The 22,893-nt window shown below is 45.3% G+C and overlaps 2 protein-coding genes and 1 long non-coding RNA gene across 6 annotated transcripts in view; 1 reads left to right on the forward strand and 2 right to left on the reverse strand.

Moving 5' to 3' along the window:
* ANXA13 (annexin A13) overlaps window positions 1–22,893 on the reverse strand; it is a 194,937-nt gene that overhangs the window by 150,203 nt on the left and 21,841 nt on the right. For 2 of the 3 annotated variants that reach the window (XM_071738321.1, XM_071738320.1), the window contains one exon: window positions 21,391–21,730. The exons of the other annotated variant lie outside the window; for it this stretch is intronic. In XM_071738321.1, coding sequence (XP_071594422.1) covers window positions 21,611–21,730 — 120 coding nt within the window. In that variant the 3' untranslated portion in view covers window positions 21,391–21,610. Of the gene's footprint in view, window positions 1–21,390; window positions 21,731–22,893 lie in introns of those variants that run through there. 3 annotated transcript variants of the gene reach the window in all.
* KLHL38 (kelch like family member 38) lies at window positions 7,383–14,752 on the reverse strand. Of its 2 annotated transcripts, XM_071738319.1 has the most exons (4): window positions 14,620–14,752; window positions 12,575–13,641; window positions 11,033–11,138; window positions 7,383–9,148 (listed from the first exon to the last, which is right to left on the reverse strand). In XM_071738319.1, exons 1-4 carry the CDS (start codon window positions 14,639–14,641, stop codon window positions 8,862–8,864), a joined length of 1,482 nt encoding a protein of 493 aa, XP_071594420.1. In that variant the 5' UTR covers window positions 14,642–14,752; the 3' UTR covers window positions 7,383–8,861. The 2 variants fall into 2 exon arrangements, with proteins under 2 accessions (XP_071594420.1, XP_071594419.1); XM_071738318.1 differs by lacking the exon at window positions 14,620–14,752 and having other exon boundaries at window positions 12,575–13,924.
* LOC139793522 (uncharacterized) lies at window positions 14,599–22,876 on the forward strand. Its single transcript, XR_011724634.1, has 3 exons — window positions 14,599–14,738; window positions 21,725–21,882; window positions 22,303–22,876. It is a non-coding gene; the product is annotated as an uncharacterized lncRNA (long non-coding RNA).

The raw sequence follows: 22,893 nt of genomic DNA on the forward strand, positions 1-22,893 counted from the left end.
CTGCCATGAGACTGTACAACAGCAGTCTTTGGCAATTCACAGCAGACAACATTTTCAGATTTTAGTGGATTCATTTGCAATTACCTTGTGGGCTTTGTCTCATCCTAATTTTAATTATGTGGTGATGCAGACATAAAAGAAATAACATTTTACCCTCTGTCACTCAGTAAGTCCCATCCTTTCTTGGTTGGCTGATGATGTGACATAATTCCTCAGCTGATCACACTGGCAAACTAACTCTCATGTTGACCATTAATGACAACCTAGAGTGCAGTAACACAACAAATGATGAACAGAAAGTCCCCTGCAGAGAAGGGACTTGTTTCCCTATGGATGCACACCAACATGTGCCTCTCAGTTTCTCTCATCAAATGCACACACATGGGTGTCAGGGGACTCCCACCCATGCACCAGGCAGGGTGGGAGATTAAGGTCTGGCTCCACAGGGATGCTTATCCTGTCCTGAAAACATGACTTTATCCTGCAAGTGGGTAAAGAGCAAAGCAGTGAGGATGATGCACTCGAGTTTCTGGCTCCTTTGACTCCATCCCTGCCTTGACAAACTGCCTCTCATCTTCAAGGAGTTAAATGAGTACATATCTCAGTATTCTCCTCCCTAGAGTTTATTATGAATTTATTAAATAAAAAATCCAGTCCCTCCAGCTATGAAAATTACCCTCATTTGTCTATAAATAGGCTTAACCTCTTAAACTGTGCAGATTCACTGATCTGATCTGGATCTTCAGATGTTCTCTGCTCCTACAGCTCCAGGGCAAATGACTCACACTGTTTGCAAGTGCCATATCCCACTGAGCCTGGCAGTACCACCATTCTGCTAACTGTGTGCATGCAGATTTCTACTAAAAACTGGGCAGAGATTTTCTCCTGATCAAGCTGAGCTCAACAACATCCTCCAGCCACAAAGCAGTATGTTGTATCTGAATGAAGATCCATGTATTTGCATTAGTCCAGCCACAAATCAGCAGAGGAGAATGTATTTTAGAATCAAACAAATATAATAAAGGCAAAACCCTACTGACCCATGGAATAATTTCCCCAGCTGCATTTCCTTTCCCTGGTGTGAGTCCTTGGAAGGTCTGTCTGCACTACCTATCACCTTATCTTTGAAATTGCTTTTGAAATATGAGAAGGAAGTGGCAAAGTATTATCAGTAAATCTGAGTGGATTTTATAGTTTGCTCCCTGAAATCAGAGGGCCCTGAGCTTTCTCAGTGTTCTCATTTATTTTTAAAAGCAGAAGGGATCCACGTTCCCAGTTGTCTGCCCATTCCTAGAGTTGCCCCAAACCTTCTGCTCCCTCTCCTGAGGAAGGGGAAAATCTAAATATTGAAAATCAGGGAAAAAAACTCTTCTCCTAGGTATGTTTTAGGGTAATGATGCCTTTCTGGCTTTGAGGCACCTGGGTACAGAAGAGGTTGGTGTTAGACAGCTACATGTTGTCTGAGTTTCCAGGAAGCCCAAGACCTTGGCACTTGTGTGATTGCATTTGTGTGCTGATCTGTGGGATGGGCCATGGGCCTGGGAGGCACAGGGAAGAGCTGATTTATTTATTTATTTCATTATTTTTGTTTGTTTGTTTATTTTTAGGTGTACAGTTGTTCAGGCTGTGGCATAATGTGTGGCTCTTGCCTAATAAATGAGCTGGACAGCTTGAAAATCCAGCTGCTGCTGATGACAACCCTGCAGCTGAGGGCCATCTGTGTCCTGTGCTCTGAATACCCAGGTATTTGAAATGGCCTTCACAAATAATGGACTCTGGGCTTGAAATCTGTGACTGACTGTCACATTTCATGTATAAGCTCAAGCTTGGAAGGGTGAATAAGCTTTTGGCTTCTGTGCCATTTGTATCTCAGTCTGCAGGCACTGCTTCTTTCACCACGTGTTGTTATTTTTCTTTTGAGAAAACTTCCAGAGTCCCCTCTGCCTGGAGAAGAAGCAGACTCTATTTACTGGTATTTGTTCCAAGTTATAATGAGCTGAAAGACAGCTCTTGTAGTCTCTAAACAGGATCTCTCAGCTAGAAGCCTTCAGGAGGTTCAGACAGCACCTCTCAAGCCCATAGACTGCCTTCTTTTATAAAGGTCTGAATTATCCATTAAATATCACAGCATCTTGAAAAATGTCCATAGGACCTCTGCTTTCATCCTTGGTCAAGGCTTGGGCTGGTGCCCAGTTAAGCTGCCAGGAGTCTTCTCCTTAGGATGCCACAGATACGTGTGCACAAGGATGGGTTCATGCAGTGGTGAGGGGGAATTTGGGGATCCCACAAAGGGCTAATTCAGGTGCAAGATTCACTGCAAAGAAGTTCCTGAACAGAAATGTGGCCTGAAACATGTGGAGGGATGATTGACACAGCCTGGGTGACGAGGAGCCTTTCCATGCTTTTGCATGGGATGAACCCCAGGTCAGTACTGAGGTCTGCCATCACTCTGTCAGCACTCTACCATCATTTTCCTGTCTGGCAACCTCACTGAATGGCAGGGGAATCTCCTCCAGTGGCTCATCCCTTCGTGTGTCTCCAAGGGATGCTGTCCTGCCAGGAGGCAGAGGGCAACTACCATGCATACCCTTACCCCCTGGGCTGGCTTCCCATGTCGTTCTTGCTAATGGTCCTCATGCCAGAGACACAGTTTTCTTGACATGAGCCATATTCTGCAGTGCTCAGGCTGTCTGTAAGAGTAAGAGCCCTACCCAGGGAAGAGATAAACAGAACAATGTTTGAATCTCTGGTACTCTTTAATGTCATTTTCAGGGAAATATATGTGTCATAACAACATAACACAGGCATAGTTCCCTTGCTTTCAATCTGCCTGGTGCCAGGGGCCACGTCATTTCAGCATCAAAACATCCAGCAAGTTCATGGTAACTTTGCTCTCCCAAGAGCTGCCTCTTTTGTGCCCTTGGTTTGTACTTTTCCCCTGTCTTTCAGCAGCCTTCCTCACCGCTGTCAGGGGATGTCACGTACTGTTATGGTCAACATCTAATTTTCATTGGAAGCCCTTGGGAATCGGACCCTTATCTTCACATACCATGCACATCAAAACAGTTTAATCAACCCTATTAATTCCAGGGCTTGCTGCTGATCTGGATAAAACATGGCACTTTCCCAGCACTGAAGCTTTGTAGCCAAGTTTCACATTGCAGCACCCTCCAGGCAGTTTGGTCTTGGCTCCTCAGGGATAGACACATTTTCCTGCAGCCCCTCAGCTCTCACAGAGGTGTCAGGGCTCTGCTCTAATGCTCAGATTGGTTTCAGTTGATTTGCCAAACCAGGACCGTCCCATCAGCTTGAAAATTTGGACTTCAGGGTCCTTGGTGTTGCTTCCTGGTGCTGTGGGCAGTCATTGCCACCTCCAAATGTGGCAATGCACATAGTAAATGTGACAGAGCACATCTGGACAAGATGTTTGGCCTGACAAGGTTTCTGAGAGCAGGGAGAAACCTCAGTGACGTGCCAAGACCAGGGCAAAACTCCAGGGATGTCATTACAGCTGTGGCACTGGAGGACATGAAGAAGGGGACGTGGCTTTACCCTTTTCCAAGCACGGCTGCTTTAGGGAGGGGTGGTGAGACACAGCTTATTCCTCATAGGACTTTGCCTGATTGAGAGAAAAACTTCAGAGGACCAGAGATGAGTGGATTAGCTATGGGAGGATGGCTTACAGACATCTGACTGCCCAGATGAAGTGGACCAGGTTCTGCCACCTTTTCCTACCTCCAGGGGTATTTTACACCATGGCTCATCCTCAACCTAAAGCCAAATATCTCCAACAGCTGTGAGGAGGCCTCGTGTTTAAAGCAGCCACAAGGCATCCACCTAACACCCCAGGACTGTTTGAGACGTGCTGCTCCTGGCTTTACTTGGAAGAGGTTCTTGTGACATGAAAGGAGTGGAGGCAAACAAAGAGCCCCAGGGGCAGAAGTGACAAGTGGCAGCTGGAGTGACTTGCTGAATGACAGAGCAGTTGGGCTCCTCACTACTCTGCTACTATTTTGGAAACTTCAATAAACAGAAGAGGCCAGATCAATCTCCCAGTGCTCCAGCACAAACCCTGAGGAGCTCCATTGACTCTGGTGGCAATGGCAGCCTGAGACACCAGTTTCTCCATGTGCACCAGTCTTAGTTTGGACCCTGGGCAAATGCATCAGAAATAGCCACTGAAAACATTATGAGCAGTCGACTAATTAGCAGGTCTCAGCTCCTCTGCTGGTGCAAGCTTGCACCAAGGAATTAAAACTCATTTGTGCCATGGAGAATATGACTGTTTAACTTTTGTGTGGGAGCTTTCAAGCAGCTGGAAAAAAAGTATGGATGTTTATATTTTTAAAAAGGGATTGGTTTAGGTGCTGTCAATTATTAATGGCTCTCAGGTCAGGCTAAGGAACAGTGCCAGGAACAAATGCCAGCATGCCCTGTATGCTATTCATATATGCTCTCCTCAATTGTTTCCTTCTCAACTGGAGGATTCACCTCACAGTGAACTCCTTGGTGTTTGGAAAAAAATGACTGACGAAGCGATGAACTCAGAGTGCCCATTTATTTATGCATTGACATCTCTCCTACTTTGTCAGGTGTATTTAATCACAAAGAGGCAGGAAATGCATTATAATTATAAACATATTGCTGCAGAAGAAAAAGGCTGCCTTTGGGAAGAACTGTATTGTTTGATAAACTGCTACAGTGAAAAAACACAGGCTTAACCTATGAAGCTCTTTGCTAAGATCAAAGCAAAGCTGCCTGCCACCACAAGCTGCCTGTGCAGCAGGAGTCAGCTCTGGTTTTGCAGCAAGGGAATTGGAAGAAAGTTAAAAGGAAAACGCAATCTCCTCCCTTCCGTTTTTGGCTTTTTGTTTTTTTTTTCCCTGAAACTTTTCCCCTAGTATAAGAATGACATTAAATGTTTGCTCATAAAATTAATAGAATTAGTGATGAACCCAGCTGAGAACACAATAATTAGGGCCCAGTCCAAAGCCCCTTGCTGAAGCCCATGCAGAGACATATTGTTTTCAGGGAGATCTGGCTCAGGATTCTGGAGAGCCAAAGCAATGATGGAGTTACAGCATAACCCTGGGAGATCCTGCATCTCCTGCAGCCTTTCCATGTGACCTTGTGCAAACTTGCAAGCATTACTTAATACTAAGCACATCCAAACCCAAGTCAATAATCTGCTGCTGCTGGGAAAAGCAGAAATGCTTCTGAGCCACAAGACCAGGAGTGCAGTAGGTAAGATGTAGAAGGGGTTTATTGCCCTTCTCAGCACTATGAGGCTGAGCCATGGCCTTGCACTTAACTTTAAAAAAAAACAACAAAAACACAACAGACAAACTGGAAAGTGTCCAGAAGAAAGCAGCAAAAATTATCAGAGGTCTAGAAAACAAGACTTATGAGGAAAGATTGAAAAAGCTTGGTTTGTTTAGTCTACAGAATTTGAAACATCCTAATAAACTTCAAAGATGTAAAAAATATATGATATCAAAAAAGGTAATCAATTGCCCTTTATCTCTGTGGGGATGGCAGAAGGTACAGCAAAGAAGATTTAGGATAAATAGTATTAAAAGCTGTGAGGTTAATCATGCACTCAAGTAGGTTGCTTAGGGAGGGAGCAGAGTGTCTCTTGTGAGATTTTCAATGTGCTGGACAAGTACCTGCCATGAGGGACTGGATATTCCACTGTCCCATGGAGCCAGCTGCTGTCAGTCATGTGTTCCTGTGGTTTCCATGATCTAGTGACTTTTTTGGGACATCCAGGAATGAGACCTTGGAGGTGATGAGACTTCACAGCACTCCCTGATTTGAAAAAAAGTGTGCAGTGCTCAGCGCTTCTAAAAGCTGACCATCAAATTAATGTTCCTTTCTTAAAACCCTCTTTTCCTTGGCTTCCATGGTTATTAAATAAAGAGCAACAAATTCCCATCTCTTCATAGGGCTGTCACTAATTTGTGAAGTACCTTGTTTCTATCCCATGGGGCATTCTCATCTAAATAAATGCTCAACATTAGGATGCTGAGACCTTTGGAAAAGCATGTGGGAACTCAGAAAGTGTTCCAGACAGTGGTAGCCTTGAAGACTTGGCTTGAAAATGTTCCCTCCTGACACTGGAGAACGGATACCTTGGTCAACCTTTGCTACAAATGCTTTCACCCATAGCAGCACTGGGTGCAACAACAGCAAAGCACTCACAACTGGACTAGCTGGGGCAAGTGGTGGCCAGCACCTGATTAGAATGGCAGCATCCCCTCTTCCCATAGCACCTGCCTTGGGTTTGTGTGTCCCCTACCCTGCAGCTGACTGTGCTGCTGCTTCCCTGTGACTGAGCAGCTCTGCTGGCCCCTGCCTGACTCTGTAAGGCTCAACACTGTCCTCTGGTTTCAACCCTTTTTGCAAAGGGTCCCAAAATTTTTGGTCAGGGTTCACATCAAAACCAGCTGACCACAAGACAGAAGTCTACTAGGAACCAGGCTTTGTGTTTACTGCCCAGAAAACCCAAATTCCTTGAATTATGGGCATGAGGAGCTGTGAAGGGAAGGAGTGCAGGGCTGCAGCCACAGAAGAGCTGGCCATAGCCCTTGGCATCTCCAAGGACCTGGGGATGATATGAAGGATCCCAAAAGGCCGGGGTAAGAATACTGTGATCAATGCCACTGCAACTGTGCCTCTTCTTTGCACAGCCCATTTCTTGTCCAGCTACAGCTGTGCAAGGTATTGTTTGGTCCCTGCACAAATGCTGAGAAAACATCTAGTTATATGATATGCAAATTAAAAAAAATCTGTTTGCTTCCAAGCACAAACCAATGACTGTGGCAATGGTTTGCAAACATAGGCTTATGGCTCCAAGTCAGCTTTTTCTTTTTTTTTTTTTTTTTTCCTTGGTTCTGGGTACAGTCACAAGCCTGGCAGAATTCCGTGTCAGATAAAATGCATGGCAGCAACTGGCGTCTCCTGGAGTTCTGAAGCTGAGTGGGGTCACAACAGGAAGGAGTTTGGGAAGGCAGCACTGCAGGGTTAGCTATAAACATCTCCCTGGGGCAGACTGACCATAATTGGCCATGACAAGTTTTCTTTCTCCGGAGAGCTGGAGCTGGCCTGTGAGGAACCAGAATGAATCACTGCTCTGGTCCAATTTGGCAAGTGCTGTGATTTAGCCTTGCTTTGCATGAGGAGGAGATGATGATATAGAACGAAAGACAGAGGAGAAATGGAGCCAAAAGCTTCTGAGCTGGGAGATGAGTTTGGGTTTCCACTAATTTTTTGCAGGTTTACTCAGATCCTTAGAAGGAAACCCTGGCAAAAACCACTGGTACAGAAACAATTCCCTTTATCAACAATGCAGAGTGAACAATGGGGACTCCTGAACACAAAGCTCATATAAACAATAGTAATTATTTTATTTTGCATTGTTAAAACAGCAGTTGATTTTTAATGCTTCCCTCCAGCCCCCCATTTCATTGACTATTTCTGTTACCCTTCTGCTCCCAGATATAGATTCATGGGGGGGGGGATCTTAGGGGTTCGAGTTGGTGTCCTGCAATGTGGTGGTCACCACATGGCTGTGCAGCTTTCTGTGAAGAGGAGGTTGAGTGTGGTTTCTTCATACCATCTTATACCTGTGAGAAAGTCCCAATTCCTTTCAAATATGAGGAAAAGGGATGCTGTTTCTCCCATCTCTCTCTGGATGACGGTGATCAGTGCTATCTTTAAAGCTCCTTGCTGTCTCAGCAATCTTACCAATCCTAGTGACCTGACAGCAGTTCACAGCCTGCTCAGTATCTGATGATTAATCCTCTCCCTTTAAAAATAGTGGCAGAACCCCACAAAAATATTGGTGGAGCCAGAGCTGCTTTGCCAAGTGGCAGACTTGAACTTGCTCTTCTTGGAAAGCTGGTTTCCTGTCACCGGCTTTCTCTCATTGCTCTTTTCCAGTGGTTTGGAAAGAGGACATAGGGGAAAAAAAAATGTTCCTTACAAACATTTCTTCTCTTTTACATCCCCTTTCCTCCATGTGTCATCTCTATTATTCCAGATTTCAGGAATTACACCAGCCAAAGGGCTTCCTAACTAGTCTCACTGTTGTCCCTGGTGCAAAAGGAGAAGCAAGTTCCCTGCAAAACAAGACCCCTCAAAAAACAAGATGCAGACAGACTTCATTTTCATCCCACCTTTCACTCTCTCAGAGAGAGCAGGCAAATGGAACAAAAATAATCCCTGCTTTGTGAAAGAGCAGTAGCTCAGAAAAGTAAAATCTTCATCTTGTTGCAATATGAGAGTTCAGATCAAAGCATCAGCCTAATTTCTAATTTGATATTAAAAATATTAACATTTTATTTCTCATGGGGTGATTACCACAGCTAACACATGCTGTTGGGCTGGCTACAAGACCAGAGTCTGAGGCTTTCTATTCTAAACGCTTCCACCACTCATAATGGAAAGCAGCAAAGGGGGGCCATGGCATGCAGCTGAGTTTGCACTCCAACCACTGCAGGTAACCCAGATCTTACTTTTCCTGGAGACACCAGCATTCTTATTGACCTTTCGGTAGCAGGCCCTACCCTGCAGCAGGTTCTTACTCATCTTCTTCTTCCTGTGTTCTGCTGAGACTTGGGGTTAGGCTTCTGGGCTGGACTAAGCAGCATCACATGCAATACTGGTCAGGTGAATGTGGCATGAGTGCAAAGCTCATAACTTTCCTGAAAGAGCTTTTGGGGAATGACTGATGTCACTGGGCCTCCAGGGTCAGGAGTTTGTGGGACCCCATGAGGATTCCCCATGTGCTCTCTGCAGAGCAAGGTGCACCCATTCTATGAAGGAAAGCACAAAAGGCCCTTGGAAGTACCAAAGGTCATTTAGAGAAGGTTAGAACAGGGGACACACTGAAGTGTAAGGCACCCATGGTCAAAGAGTTTGTGTGGCAGTTTTCCCTTTGGTATCCACGTGTCGGTCGCTGGATCGTAGCAGTCCAAGGAATCCAAGTCCTTGATAACATTGTCTGTGGTGAGGCACCGTCCTCCAGTGACATACAGCTTGTTCTTGATGACAGTGGCCCCATGATGCATTCGTCTGTCCCTCATGTCTGCACATTTAACAAACTTGTTGCCTTTTGTATCATAAGCAATTATCCTCCTGGTGTACCCTAAAATCAAAGCCAGAAGTAGAAAATTAGGAATTAGAGCTTAAGACCAGGAGAAAGAATGATAATTTCTTTCTGTCTCATCTTCAATAAAACCTATAATACCGGTACATAATTTGGCAGAACTAATATATCTAAGCTGGGAAGTGATAATGTATCACAAGGAAGCCTGTCTGTCTTCCTGTTTGTCCTCACCCTGTCTCATATCACCTCTGCAGCCAAGGCTTGGTAAGCACCACAAAACTCAACAGATCAGGCAAGCAACCTGTCAAACACAGCTGGAGCTTGCAGTTTTCTGCAAGTGCCTTAAAATGTCCCAAAGTACTTATTTTCACAAAACGGGGTCTTAGAGATTCACTCTGAAATACAGACACAAATGTCATGTGGGAAGGGAGCAGCAAGACCTTGTTGGGTTGGAGTTCTAGCTACCTACAGAATGGAGCTGGGTACTCAGCAGCACTGTGCCCACCCCAAAAGCCCCCAGTGCCACATCTGTGCAGGCCACAGTGCCAGTGACCCAGCAGACAGGGATGATGTAACCCCACATCTGTTGAGAGATGAGGGCTGAGACCAGGGCTATTGCCCTGAAGCAATAGAGGTGTGGAAGCTTCATGCTCAGAAGCACCTTGCCGACGTAAACCTGTAGGTAATCAAAAGTGTCTGTGGCAAACAAACTGCTTTGGGCCATTTTTTTTTTCCCTCACAAAAATCAAGGCCTGTCTTGTTTGGCTGACCCACTCCTCTTTGTTATGGTGTGGCAAGTCATGAAAAGGGGAACTAAAATGTGATGAAAGCTATTTTTAAGATAATTTTTTTGTGTGTGTGAGCTTTACTGTTGTTGATAAACCAAGAGTGTTTGGCCAATGTTTTGGCATGGAACCTAGTAAGTAAAACTTGACCATGGTGAATCTTTTTACTTTCAAGCAAAAGGAGAGAAGTGTAAAGTTAACATAGTTTTCTGTGGCTCTTGTTAGATAAATAAAAAAACAATTGAGAACTTAAACTTATCAGCAGAAGTCTTGGGTCAATACAGGTCCTTCAGTTACTAAACTTGAAGATAACAGAGTTGAGAATACAATATTGTGGACACTGGTCTGAGGTCAAATAATCTGCCACACAGGAGGCTAAGAGTCTTGGACATTTTGACTCAGGTCCCCCTTACCCTCACTGGAGAATGGCCTCTTGCTGAGACATGATGCCCTGTTTCAGCTCTGTGTGATTCGAGTTCAATTCTCTGCTCTGCTAAAGCTTCCTTATGTCTTATTTTCCCATCAGTAATCTAACATAAGTTTCCTTGTGCCAGCCTGTGGTCAGGGCAGCTGCATTAAGGACTGCAGAGTGCCAAATTAACATCAAAGTGACAGACAGAGGTTGGTCCTCTGGTTGAAAGAGGTTGAGAAAGATTTAGAAATTTCCCCCCTCCCCAAGTGTTTCACACCCCTGTCAGGACATTTCACCATTACCTATAGGAGGCCCCTCTTAGTCCTGTAGCCCACCAAGCCATCAGTGACTTGGTGTTAACTGCATCCCCCACCCTTCCACGAAGAGCAGTCAAGGAAGGCCAGGCTGTGGCCATCAGGGGAGGAGCAGGACTCACATGTTGCCGTCTTGCTGCCTTCTGCAGAGAAGTAACTTGCACTGGCTTTTCCCCAGTTTCCCCCCAGTCCAGGACCTACTACTTGGAATAAGAAGGTGCCTCATAGAGAACTTTTCCCCACTTTTAAAGGCATGAAACCCCATGAGGGATGTGTATGGAGGGGACACGCTCCTCCTCTCCTTTCCAAGCTCCATGTGCTTTTTGAGGGAGCACTCCCACCAGGAAGGCTGCAAAATCCCTCAGAATATGGGCAGGGGAAGACAAGAGGGAGGGTGAAACAAAGCCCTTACCACCTACGATGATAATCTGGTCTCCAATCACAACAGCTGGTGCACAGACATTCTTCACCACTCTGGTCTCCATCCGAAACCACGTATTCCTGGAGACATGGTAAACCTGACAAATAAATAAAGATTCACATGCAGCTGTTTATGTTGCACTTTGACTGGTAATTGTAATTACAGAGGAACTTACGGTTTTTATTTTGTCTTAATGAATACAATCCTCTGGCTTGGACTGCTGGAAATCTGAGAGTTTATCCATTTTTTTCCCTAATATGTCCCCTTGGAAAGCATTCTAGTTCTCCAGGCTTGTCTGCTCAGGACAACATAGCACACACACAGTAAAGCAGTGTATATCTGCCATATGCAAGCTTCTTGGCTCTAAATCTTTTCATGGTCATTAAATCATTGTAACTTCTGGATAATCCTCTCCCAAAGTGCAAGCCACTTAATTTCATTTTCCAGTTACTCTGTGTATTCCTGCCTTAGCCTTAGCAATTTCCTGAGCATAGAAACCTCAACTTCACCTAGCTCTGCTGCCAGCCACCCTGTTTGCCCAGCTGCTATATTTGAGCTGGTGGCTGGTGTGCACTCAGGTTGGCAAAGGGACTTGTTGATGTGTCTTAGAGTCATATCTAAGTCATCAATTTATGTGAGAAAAAGAGCTGTTGCCAGATGATGATCGTTCAGTTATCTGTATCTGGCTGACATAAACTTCTATATCACGTCACTCGCTTCTTAATATAGCAAATATCTCCATGGCATCTCCTCATTAACTGATAAATACATTTCCTTCCCCCTGCTAGTCAAGTAGTTTTCTCACCATAAAGCAATATTGCTCACGTGCTGGCTGCCCTCGTAGCCTTTATGAACCTTCTTAGTAAAAACCCTAAACCAGCAAAAAACACTCATGAGGAAAGTAGCACTGCACCATTGCTAAAGCATTAAATCAGATGACAAAGGATTTAAGGATATTTTTTCATCTTAATAGAGCTGAACTGCTGAAAGCTGGCAGAGAGCCAGCAACATGTGGCAGGAGCCACATTTTTAACACAACTGTTTATACAAAATCACTGTCAGTTTCAGTCCTGGCCCTTTGATGACTGAGAATCTAATTGCTTTAATGATTGCAAATCTTTGTTTTCACTGCGAGCGAGCAGGTGGGTGTCTGAGATTCCAGCTCGGCCACCCAGTGGACAGCACTGATTTCCATGAGATTGTCTGCAGGCATGAAGCCAGGCAGAGGGGGTTGGCTTCTGCCTCCCACAGCATCACCTCCAGCAGCCCTGGTCCCAGTGCTCACCAGTGGCAGAGCTGACAGACACCCAAGGAAGTACTTCAGGGCTTGTGCCTGAAAAACTTTCAAAGGGGAAGATGAAAAGAATTGCAATGCTCCATGCAGACAAGACTTCCCTGAAGCCGCATGTCAACTCATCCTGCCTCTTGCTGCAACTCACTATAAAGGTTTTTTTGGAGTTTAATTTCCCCAGAAGTAGGATAGACTGATGAACTTAGATGAAAGTGCCTGTGAGAAGCAGGACTGACCATTACCTGGATCAGACGGACAGGGTTTTGCATAATGTCTTCACCTCCAAAGAGATAAACCCTCTGGTCTTTGGCAGCAACAGCAGGGTGAAGGACAGCAACAGGCATGTTTGCCATGCTCTCACAGGTGTTGTAGACACTATCGTATCTTTCCACAGAATTCAGGATTTCCTGGTTTTCACCAATTCCACCAAACGAAAAAATGTAATTTTTGTACGCCAAACTTCTGTGGGAGTAACGTGGAATTAACATGTGCTCAACCAGCCTCCACTGATTGAGTTTGAGAGAGTAAAGGTAAATGTTATCACTGACCGGGCTTTTCTTACTACTGACAGGCATCCCTCCCAGCACATAAATATTGCTGAGCAAGCTCACTGCAGAGGCTTTGTACAGGCGCACAGGAAGTTTGGCCAGGCTCAGCCATTGGTTTGTCTTGTCATCATACAGCAGGACATCCCTCGTTGTCTGCTGGCTGTCCTTTCTGCCACCAATGATGACCAGGAACTCTTGGTTGGAGTATCTGCGAGGGACGTGCAGCATGGGCTTGATGTCAGGTGCGTTGGTGCTGTACAAGGAAAACATGTGTCTCCGGGCTGACTCAAGGATGCTCCTGCAGGTGGGTGAGGACTGAACAAGGGAGTCATTGGCAATAAAGTGGAAGAGGAATGTTGGATGGACATACTGAAGCCGGACCTTTTTGAACAGGTCTTGGATGTAGCCTTGCCTTGCCTGGAGGTCATGCCGGATCCAGACCATCAGTGCCTCAAAGACCTGCTCCTCCTCCCCACAGAGCTCATCGTCCCCGAGGTAATCGATGAGCTCCAAGGGACAAAGGTACTTCAGGTCCTCAGAAGAGGCCACCTCAGGGAAACACTTTAAAGCCATAGCCTTGGCTTTATTGTTCAGGCTTTGGCAGTTCAAGAGTTTTGCCAGTCTGATCATGCTCAGACAGTTGTCAGGAGTCAGCTTGTCTTGGAGGTATGTAGAGCAGGCCTCAAACAGCTTAGTGTACTGGAGCATGGAGGCTGTCTCCAGCAGGCACAGGACATTCTCAGTGGATATAAGAATCTCCCCTGTGTAAATGTAAAGGATAATCTGATCCAAAATCTCAGCATCGATACCTTTCAGGATGACTTTAGTCTGGCGGCTCTCTCTGAAATCACTACAGAACATTGCCTTGAAGTATGGACTGCTGGAAGCCAGCACGTTTCTGTGGCAGGGGATTTCAGAGCCCCCGGAGCAGAGGGTAACATCAGTCAGCATCCCACTCTGCCGCAGAGCATTCAGTTGCCTCAGCAGTTCAGAGGAGAAGTCTTGGTCTTTGAAGAGAAACTCTTCAGTGGATCCCTCCTCCATAGTAAAACAGGAGAGAGATGAATTCTGGACTTAGCAGAATCCCCCCGAATTCTTAGCAGCTTTTATTGAAATATCCAGCTTCAAGGGAACAAATCAGGCCTTTGATGCTCAAAATATCCATTTGCTGTTATGTATAAAAATGAAACATGGGTTAAACACAGTGGGAAAATAATAAAGAAGATAAAAGGTCGCTAAGACCCTTTAAAATTTTAAAAAACTTGTCAGCTAGGTTGCAGCTCTGAGGTCAGCACTGCCTGTGTCCCTGGCAAGAAGCAAAAGCGCTGAAGCTATCTCACCGATTTGGGATGAAAGCTGGACTGCTGAAGCAATTGGGTTGCTCATTTGAATCATGTTAAATAAATGAGCTCAGACATTTATTCATTATTTTAAAGTATTAGTAGTTTAGTAGCTTGCGCCTCTTTCCGCTAGAGTTAGTCACTCCCAAAGAATGTAAATCTGGCAGAGCTGAACCCTGCAACAGGGCAAACCAAACCCTCGAGACCGGGAATCTGCATTAAAAAGTTACTTATTAACTCTGCTTAGCTGTGTTGGCTTTTTTGTTGGTTTTTTTGTTTTTTAATGTTAATCAGACACACAATGACTAAATTAAGTGCCAGGCAGAACAATACGATGAGTACCTATTGTCACGGCTGACTGCTGAACCTGCCGTGAAGCAGTAGGGTAGAGACATTTACCTTCTGTTGTCCTTCCCTGCATGCACTTACTCTCTGTCGTTTATTCTCTGCTGAGATTTTTCCATGGCTAGAGCCTAGATAAAAAAACCTATGAGCCCACAGGACGTTTCTTTCAGTAGGTAAGTGATTCATAGAGGGTGATTTCTGGCCGTGCTTATTCTGCAGTCACTTTTGCCGCTGTGGGGAGCGGCGCGCAGGGGCGCGGAGGCGCGGGGCATTGTGTACATTCCAGCGCTAAGAATAGGAGCGGGAGGGCTGCTCCTGCTTATCGCATGTGACGCCGATAATGCCTTTTTGCAGTGACCTGGCCGGTACTGAGCATGCCCGGGTGGTGTTTTTCTGGCAAACGTTTACATATAATAAATAGACAGGGAGAGGAAAGTTCACTTGTAAAAAGTCCTGGCTGTCCATTTGGAAACAGCGACAAGACCCTGTCCTAAAGTGCCTGGGAACTGTAGAAGCCTGTAAACAGTCTGCAACGCCATAGTTTCCTAGAGAAAGAGGGAGAGAGGAGGGCTTCCAGGGACCCCAGCGGGACAAACTGCATCTCCACAGTATGGAGAGATCTCAGGAGACTCAGCTCATTACAATCTGGTGGGAGATGTCCCCAGGGAAAGCCCAGCTACCTCTGCCAAGCAAAGAGGGAAGGTCACTCTTGCGGTATTGCCACACATCAGTATGATGCTGCTTGGTATATCATATAGAAAATATTATGTTGTGGCCTTTTGTGTAAGGACCTCGGCTCCCTGAAACCCTTAGCAAAGAACTCCTCAAACAAGTGACTTAAGGAAGCTCAGAGTTGTGGATGGGAGGAGTGGTGTGGGTAGCTGAGGTGAGTGCAACAAGCTGAAAACCAGGGTGCCAGGGTGACACTTGGCTCCTCAGGGCAGACACCTTGATGAGATGCAGATGCCTGCAGATCGACAAGGTGTCTGAGCTCTTTCTGAAGCCAGTGAGTTCTAATCAATAATATCGAGTCTGACAAATTATTCAGGTCACTAATAAGTATCACCTATGTTTGGGCAGTTCACTGCTAGGTCTCCATGGGTGCTCAGCTGCCCCAGTCACATGTAGGTGTCCATATTTATCATGCCCATGCAGGTATCTGTGATGATGAGCCTAAATCCATCTCCAGGGCTGGGATCTGTTGAGAACCTAATGCCAGTGGAGGATTCTCTGCAAACCCAATTCCTCCCTTTGTTTGTAGGATGAGATTGAATCCAAAATGTCTACACAAGGTTTAAGCAAAACTTCTTCTAATATTTTCAAAGCCAGAGCTCTGGGGTGAGTCATGTCTGCCTCTAGTCACAGCAAGGCAGAAGAGGGAAAATCCTTGGGAGCCACAGTGCCCTTATGTCAGCTCCCGTGCCGTGCTGGTGGCTGCAGCCCTCCCTCTGCTCCTGCCCCCACATCCGTGGCCCAGCAGACAGCAGGGATGGGGCAGTCTGTGCCTCTAAAAACAGCAGCTTTGAATCACGGGTTGTGCCGTATGTGACCTTTCCCAGGGACTGCTCAATGCAGCATAACAACGTGGGGAAATGCCTGAAGGCTGGAGGCAAAACCCTAAAGGTTCAGCCCCGAGTTAAAGACGGTGTGGAGTCGGGCTGGCATGGCTTTTTGGAGGCTGTGGCATTTTCCCTTCCTGCACAATCTGTGCGTGTCTGCACAGACAGAAGAAGTGAGGGAGGGGAAGGGCAGGAGCTGCTGGGCTGGACTCCTGCAGATGAGTCACTGAGGGTAAACATGGCAGTGTGCAGCCTCTCCCTTGTCCTTGGCTAAAGAGATGACCTGGAGGATGATGTTGGGGTGCTGGGGAAAATGCGCCCTCCCCTCCCTACTCCCCGCCGCCACTGCCTCACCAGCTGGCCATGATCTTGCTGTAAATATTTAGAGTGGCATTAAAAACCCAAAAGAGAATTTCTCTCGTCTCATCCAGAGAACATTAGCTACCCAAACAAAACGCCCTCTCGCTTTCTTTCTTGCTCTGTATGTATATGCCCTCGTTGCAGTCTGTTTTGATGATTGATTTAGTTTTATATCTCTGTTCTGGCTCTCTTTGCTGCCCGTTTAGTTCTGCCTCTTCCTGGCAGTGCCGGAGAATTATTTCTTTAACCCTTAAAGAAACAAATAATGCTTTCTGATTTCTCTAGTGGCACTGTTTAATGGGATAGTGGCAAAGGCAGGTGGGATGTTCTTCTGCTGTAGGTATTGATAAATGTGACATTTATTTAGAAGATTCCAGGCTGGAGGGCTTTGCACAGTTATGCAAACTCCTGCTAACTGGGAGTACAGTCTGTACTGTTTAAATAGCTCATTGCTCTCGGGGGGGTTGCAGCTCCCTGCTGAGTCCCCACACAGGTCCCTGCCAAGGGCCAAGGCTCTCAGGCAATGAAGGTCCTGCTGCCTGTGCTACAAGTCTCTCTTCTTTCTTTCCCAGAGGTTGTGGTTTCAGACATATCTCCACCCAAATGTGCACACCAGCACTGCTTAGTTAGGACTTCCTTTATAAATAAAAACTAGAAATAATCTTTCATCATATATCCTAGAATGGTACATACTATACAGCCTCTACTGATGCAACATGACCCCTGGTGGGAGGGAAGAGCCCTTTTGCTCTGTGGGACAGTGTTACTTGTCTGAGAAAGTCTGTTCCTGACTGAGGCCTTGAGTGGGTTTCCAAGGCTGGCATGCTATTCACCAACCCAGGCCTCGCTCTCCTTTCTGGGAGCACAGGATGCTGCATGAGCCGTGGGAGTGGGAGGCTGAGCAGGTAACAGGATGGTCTGACCAAAGTGTGCAAATGGAAAAGCGAGCTCGTTCACAGGTTATGTGACCCAGCAGCACTGTGGGACATGATGCTGCAAGTCCATCTATGGCCCCTGAGGGTGGCTGGAGCCACCGAGGGATGTTAAAAACAGGGACCCTCTGCAGCTGCTGCTGTTAGCTCCATCCATTGCCATTTTACCAGAAAATGGAAATGTCTACTGAGAACTGACCACCTTGCTGCAGTGCTGTACACTGACCCTCCTGCTCTCCCTCTCCTTAAATGTTTGCAATTGCTCAGTTTTGGAATTATGGTTGTTGAACTTCTGATCTAACCCAGAGCAGCTCTTTATTAGTTTTAAGCTAATGGGATGATGAAATGTCTGTTACCATGCACCAAGCAATAGAGTGGAAAAAAAGCTGTAATCTGATCATCCAGCAGACAGGTGCACAAGGAAGATTGGTGATGTCAGGCAACTTCTAAAACTCACACACTGATCCTATTACAATTCAGGTGAAAATGAACAAATATGGATAAGAAAAAGGATTAGTTAAGGCAGAGACTTCACTGAGCTTATCCAGTGTTCTATGTGCTGACTCAATGACTACCCACCCCCACAGTTACCAAGAGAGAGATCACCCTTTTCCCCAGATTTGCAGTCTAAATAGAAAGGTGGACAAGCAAAATATTCCTTATTATGATTTTTACAAAAATGGGAGGGGGAACAAAACCCAGGGTTAACATTCCTCATTGTAAAAACAGACAATTACAGGGACCATAATTAATCACATGCCATGACCTGGAGAGGATGGGAAGATGCCCCAAGCAGCAGTGGTGGCTGGCTGGGGTGACAGCCTTCAGCTCAGCACTGCCTGGGGATGCTGCATGCCCTGGAAATATGGAGCTTGGTAGGTGGGCCCTGACTAGGGTAAGATGGGGACCTGACTCTATTTTGTTTACTGTAAGCTGGAGGGGAGAGAAATACAGGAGCACAAAGGAACACTGATGTGTTGGGGAATAGTTAGGTTTCTGTATTGCATATTTACACATGTATGTAAACGCATATAATGAATATGTGCTCTGAAAGAGCAAAACTATGTCTGTTCTAGAAAATCAGAAAAATCTAGAAAATCATGCTACCAAGAGATAGCATGGATACTTCTCAACATGGATGTGTGTAACTCACCTGGCTGATAACACCAGGAGATGTGATGTCTGGACCAGACCAGGGAAGGAAATTTTTCCACACCCACTGCAACACCTTGTTACTCCCCACTAAAGCAACTTCCCCCAGGCCTGTCTGTGCTCAACTGGAGCTCAGTGTGGATTCACTATTTGCTTGACTGGATTGGGAAAACCCAACTTTGGTCCCATCCCCCAGCTCACTGAAGTACATGAAACTCCCTGAACTAGCAAGCAGAAGAGAAGACATTGAAAAGTAAACAGAATCCAGCATGAATATGGTGAGTTGATGGGCAGACATATTACTTCAAGCACCAGAAATACAATGAGTATTCTACATGGCGCTGCCAGGTTCGCCTCCAGCTCACAAACTTCATAATTCTCCTGGAGTCATGGGAAGATTGGGATAAGCCCCTGGGATCTCACCTAGTGCAACCTCCTGCTCACAGCAGGGTGAACCTCAGAGTTAACTCAGGTTGCTCAGGGACCTGTCAAATTGAATTTTTGAAATCTTGAAAGATGGATTTCAGAGACTTCAGAGCCTCTCTGGGCAGCCTTCTCCAATCCTATCCATGGTGAAGATTTTTTTCTGTATGTTCGATAGGAATTTCCTTTATTGCAACTTGTGGTTGCTGCCTCTTGCCCACTAAGAAGTCTTCTAACTTCCTTTTGCTGCTACTGGTTACCAGCTATCTGGTCTTCTTCCTATCCTTTAAGTCCAGATACTCTCATGATCCTTCTTTCTTATTTCTCTGCAACTATTTAATTTATTTTTTTCTATTCACCTGCTCAGCAAATGTGACTTCCTCAAGTGCCCTTTCACCACAGCTGTCATTCACATTGTTATGATACTTAATTCTGAACTAGGGCTTAGTTTAAGACTTGATTTAATCTGAGTTTGGTTCTGACTTTTTTGACAAGGTAAGGGACTACATCTGTAGACACTACTTTTGAATTCTGAACATGAATCTTGAACCCCTGCCCTAAAATTTTGTTACAGTTATAGAGACAAGTTTTACTTCTACAGCACAGGGGACACAGAGCAACTTCACAAGTGTCACTGCCATCACTGTGCATATTGTGTACAGATAGAGAGATATAGCATGTAATTCAGTAATGACTTTGTCCCAGTATGTGTGGCTGTGAAGATGTGTGGGCTCCTGGATTGGTTTCAGGCCAATCTCTAATTAAAGAGAGTAAGATTAAGATGAAAGCAATTGCACTCTTCCTTCTTTAGTCAGAATGACCTACTAGTGTTAATTAAAACAGTCCTCGGGCAAAAATAAATTTGGCTGCCAAAGGTATGTGCTTCACATTAAATAAGGACATAGCTGAGTTTAAAGTGTGCTGAGGTCCTGGAGATTTCACAGAAACCAATCATATAGCTTTGGGCACTCTTGTTGGAATATCTTGAAACAAATCCTTTGCCTAAACCAGCTCCTTTTTGTGCATTTTAGACACCCACTGGCTTTTTCCTCAAACTGCATCATCTGAGAATGGGTACCTGCCAGCTTATCTTGGACTGAACACACAGTGTGACCTCTGGAGGATAAAATATCAGCAGGAACACTGGACACCCAAGTAGATTATTCATCTATCTTTTCTTCAGTCTCTGGTTACAAGAGCCTCATGGCAACAGCAACAAGGAGATACACAGATACTGCACAGCTCTGCTCTTTCTGTGTCTGAACATTAAAATGCCTTTGATAAAAGCAAATCTGGAATTGGATAGTTCAGTTCAAGTTCAGGATCTGCCTCTCATATTTTTATGTCGCTAGAAACATTGCCAAAGGACCATCAGGACTCTAAAATGCTGGAACATCCTGTTACACCTGTGTGACACAGAGATCATCCTTCTTTAAAACCCTTAATCTTTCCTATCTCCCATTTATTTTGCCCCATCCTTACAGACTACAGCTAGACAACCAGCTCCTATTGCTGTGACATTGGTACAAGCAGGGAGAAACAGGCCAATGCCTCAGACATACTGTTTGCACTGGGAATTATGAGCCATGAGCCATCATACTTCAGAGGATCCAGGTCTGAAAGACCCTTCTCCTTGCAGAGCAGTGCACTCAAAAGGAGGAATGGGGCTAAAAAAGAGAAATACTCCTAAACCCATCTTCTTGACTTAGACTTTCCTCTCTCTCTTTTCAAGCCTTGTCATGCTATTTTTCATCTACATATTTTACATATTTTACATATGCTGTCATATGACTAGGATTTTAAGATAATTCAGGGAGGAAGGGACATCTGGTAGTGTCTAGTCCAACCTCCTGATCAAACCAGAGTCAGCCATGAGATCAGACCAGGTTGCTCAGGGTTTTATCCAGTCAGATCCAAGGATGGAAACCATACATCTGCCTCTGTGGGAATAGCATTTCCCTGCCTGGCAGCTCCATCTCATGAGGCCTTGTCTCATCCCCAGCTGTGGTCCTGCACCATATCCCAGGAGGTGGTGCCAGTGGGGACTGCAAGTCATTAACCCCTTCCTGGGACAGCTTAGGAGGTGACTGATGATAGACAGGGAAATCACAGACAGGGAAATCACCCCAACCTTCCCCACTGACAGCACCATTTTAATCAGGGCCTGACTTAAACCATTATTCCCCAGCCCTTGGGTTGTTTAAAGACCTGTGATAACTGGCTGAGCAGAAATTGCTATCCATTTTCTCTTGGCAGGACTGTCATGGCATGACACCCTTCAAATTGGGGAAAGAAGAGGGATAATCTGGATAGTTTACAGAACGAGAGAAAGACAATAAGTCTCCCCCGAATAAACAAAGATTCCTCCACATATGCAAACACAAAGAGGTCAATTTAGATTTAGGTTTTTTAATACGTCTTTATTGCTTGAGGACATTTGGCAGGATAGCCATAACATAAACCTCACATCCAGCATTACTTGGCAACACATTTCCCAGTTGGAAAGAAAATAAATTGGATTTTTTTGTCTTTGTGCTAATGCCACATTTTTTTGGATGCTATTTTGGAAACTAATCAAGAGGTGGCTGCTCAGCATGCTTCTTCATTCTTCATGGCTTTTTAGTGCAAAATAGCCAGCAGCAACTTTCTGAAGTCCCCAGAGGTATCAGATCGGACAGCTTCAGCTAATGACTTCTTGTACATTTGCTGGAACTTCTCCTTTATTGCTGGCAGGTCACTCTGAGGAGAAACCAAGAGCCTCTTTAGAAGAGTGGGATGTGCTTTGAGTAATATGCCCTGCTCCGACCAGGACCCGTGTAGTCTGATCCAAGGGGAGAAAGCAGGAGGTCTAAGAACCTTGGAGCACTTTCAGCTTAATGCTTGGATTTGAGGTAAGCTCATGTCAGGCAGGGAGTGAGGGGACAGAAGGTGTGGAGAGGGGTAAGGGTCTGTGTGGAGAGCTGTGCTGGGGAGGTGGGGAATCACTGCCTGGTGTGCAGTGGTGCTGGGCAGGCACAGCCTCAGCACTGGACAAAGCTGCACAGGTTGCTGGGAGCTCCCAAGGCCATTCCATGATGGCAAGCAGGGAGAGAGGCACTTCCAGCAGTTTGGCTAAATGAGAGCTTTGTTCCACCCACAAAAGTAATTTTCTGGTTACTACAGGGGGGAGAATTAAATGCCTCGCTGTGAAAAGGCACTCATGGCACAGTTCTGATCTTTATCACTGGGGTTTTAAATGTTATTGTGATTGGACTGTGTCTTCACAGAGAGACTGCCCTGGAGACTAATTTCTCACACTGCTAATCTTTCAGAAATATGCTCTTTTCATCCCTCTGATTGACTCTTTCTCTGTGTCAAGACTGGAACAGCCCTGGGGTTACAACCTATGCAGTTTTCCAGGAAGGAAGACTTAAAGACCATGTTTAAAAAACAAAACAAAGAAAAAAAAAAAAATCTCAAATGTCTTGTGCAGTTTTGTTCTTTTTAAAAACACAATTATCTCCTTTGGCTCTTTATTTTTCTTCCCTCCTCCCCATCTGTTTTTCCCAGCTGGAATCAGAGATAATTGGCAACATATGTCTATAAGCAATTCTCATTTTGGGAACTGCTGATTTATCATTACTTAACTAGGAATTTACTTTTAACATCGTATTGGGGCCAGACCTCCCCATGGGCTAGTTTTAACCAGGTACAGTTGATTCCACTTGAAATTTTCTTCATGCTTTCTGGTTCACTTCTTTTCAAAACAAAAATAGATGCAATATCAAAATTAGAGCTGCTTGGGTACAAAAGCAGAACGTGCCTGGTGATGTCACTGGGCTGAAACGGGTTGGCTGAGCACATGACCAACCTGGGCCCACTCCAGACACTGTACAATTTATATTTTTTCCAGAGGTGATGAG

Source organism: Heliangelus exortis, chromosome 2, assembly GCF_036169615.1.
Source record: "Heliangelus exortis chromosome 2, bHelExo1.hap1, whole genome shotgun sequence".
Taxonomy (NCBI): domain Eukaryota; kingdom Metazoa; phylum Chordata; class Aves; order Apodiformes; family Trochilidae; genus Heliangelus; species Heliangelus exortis.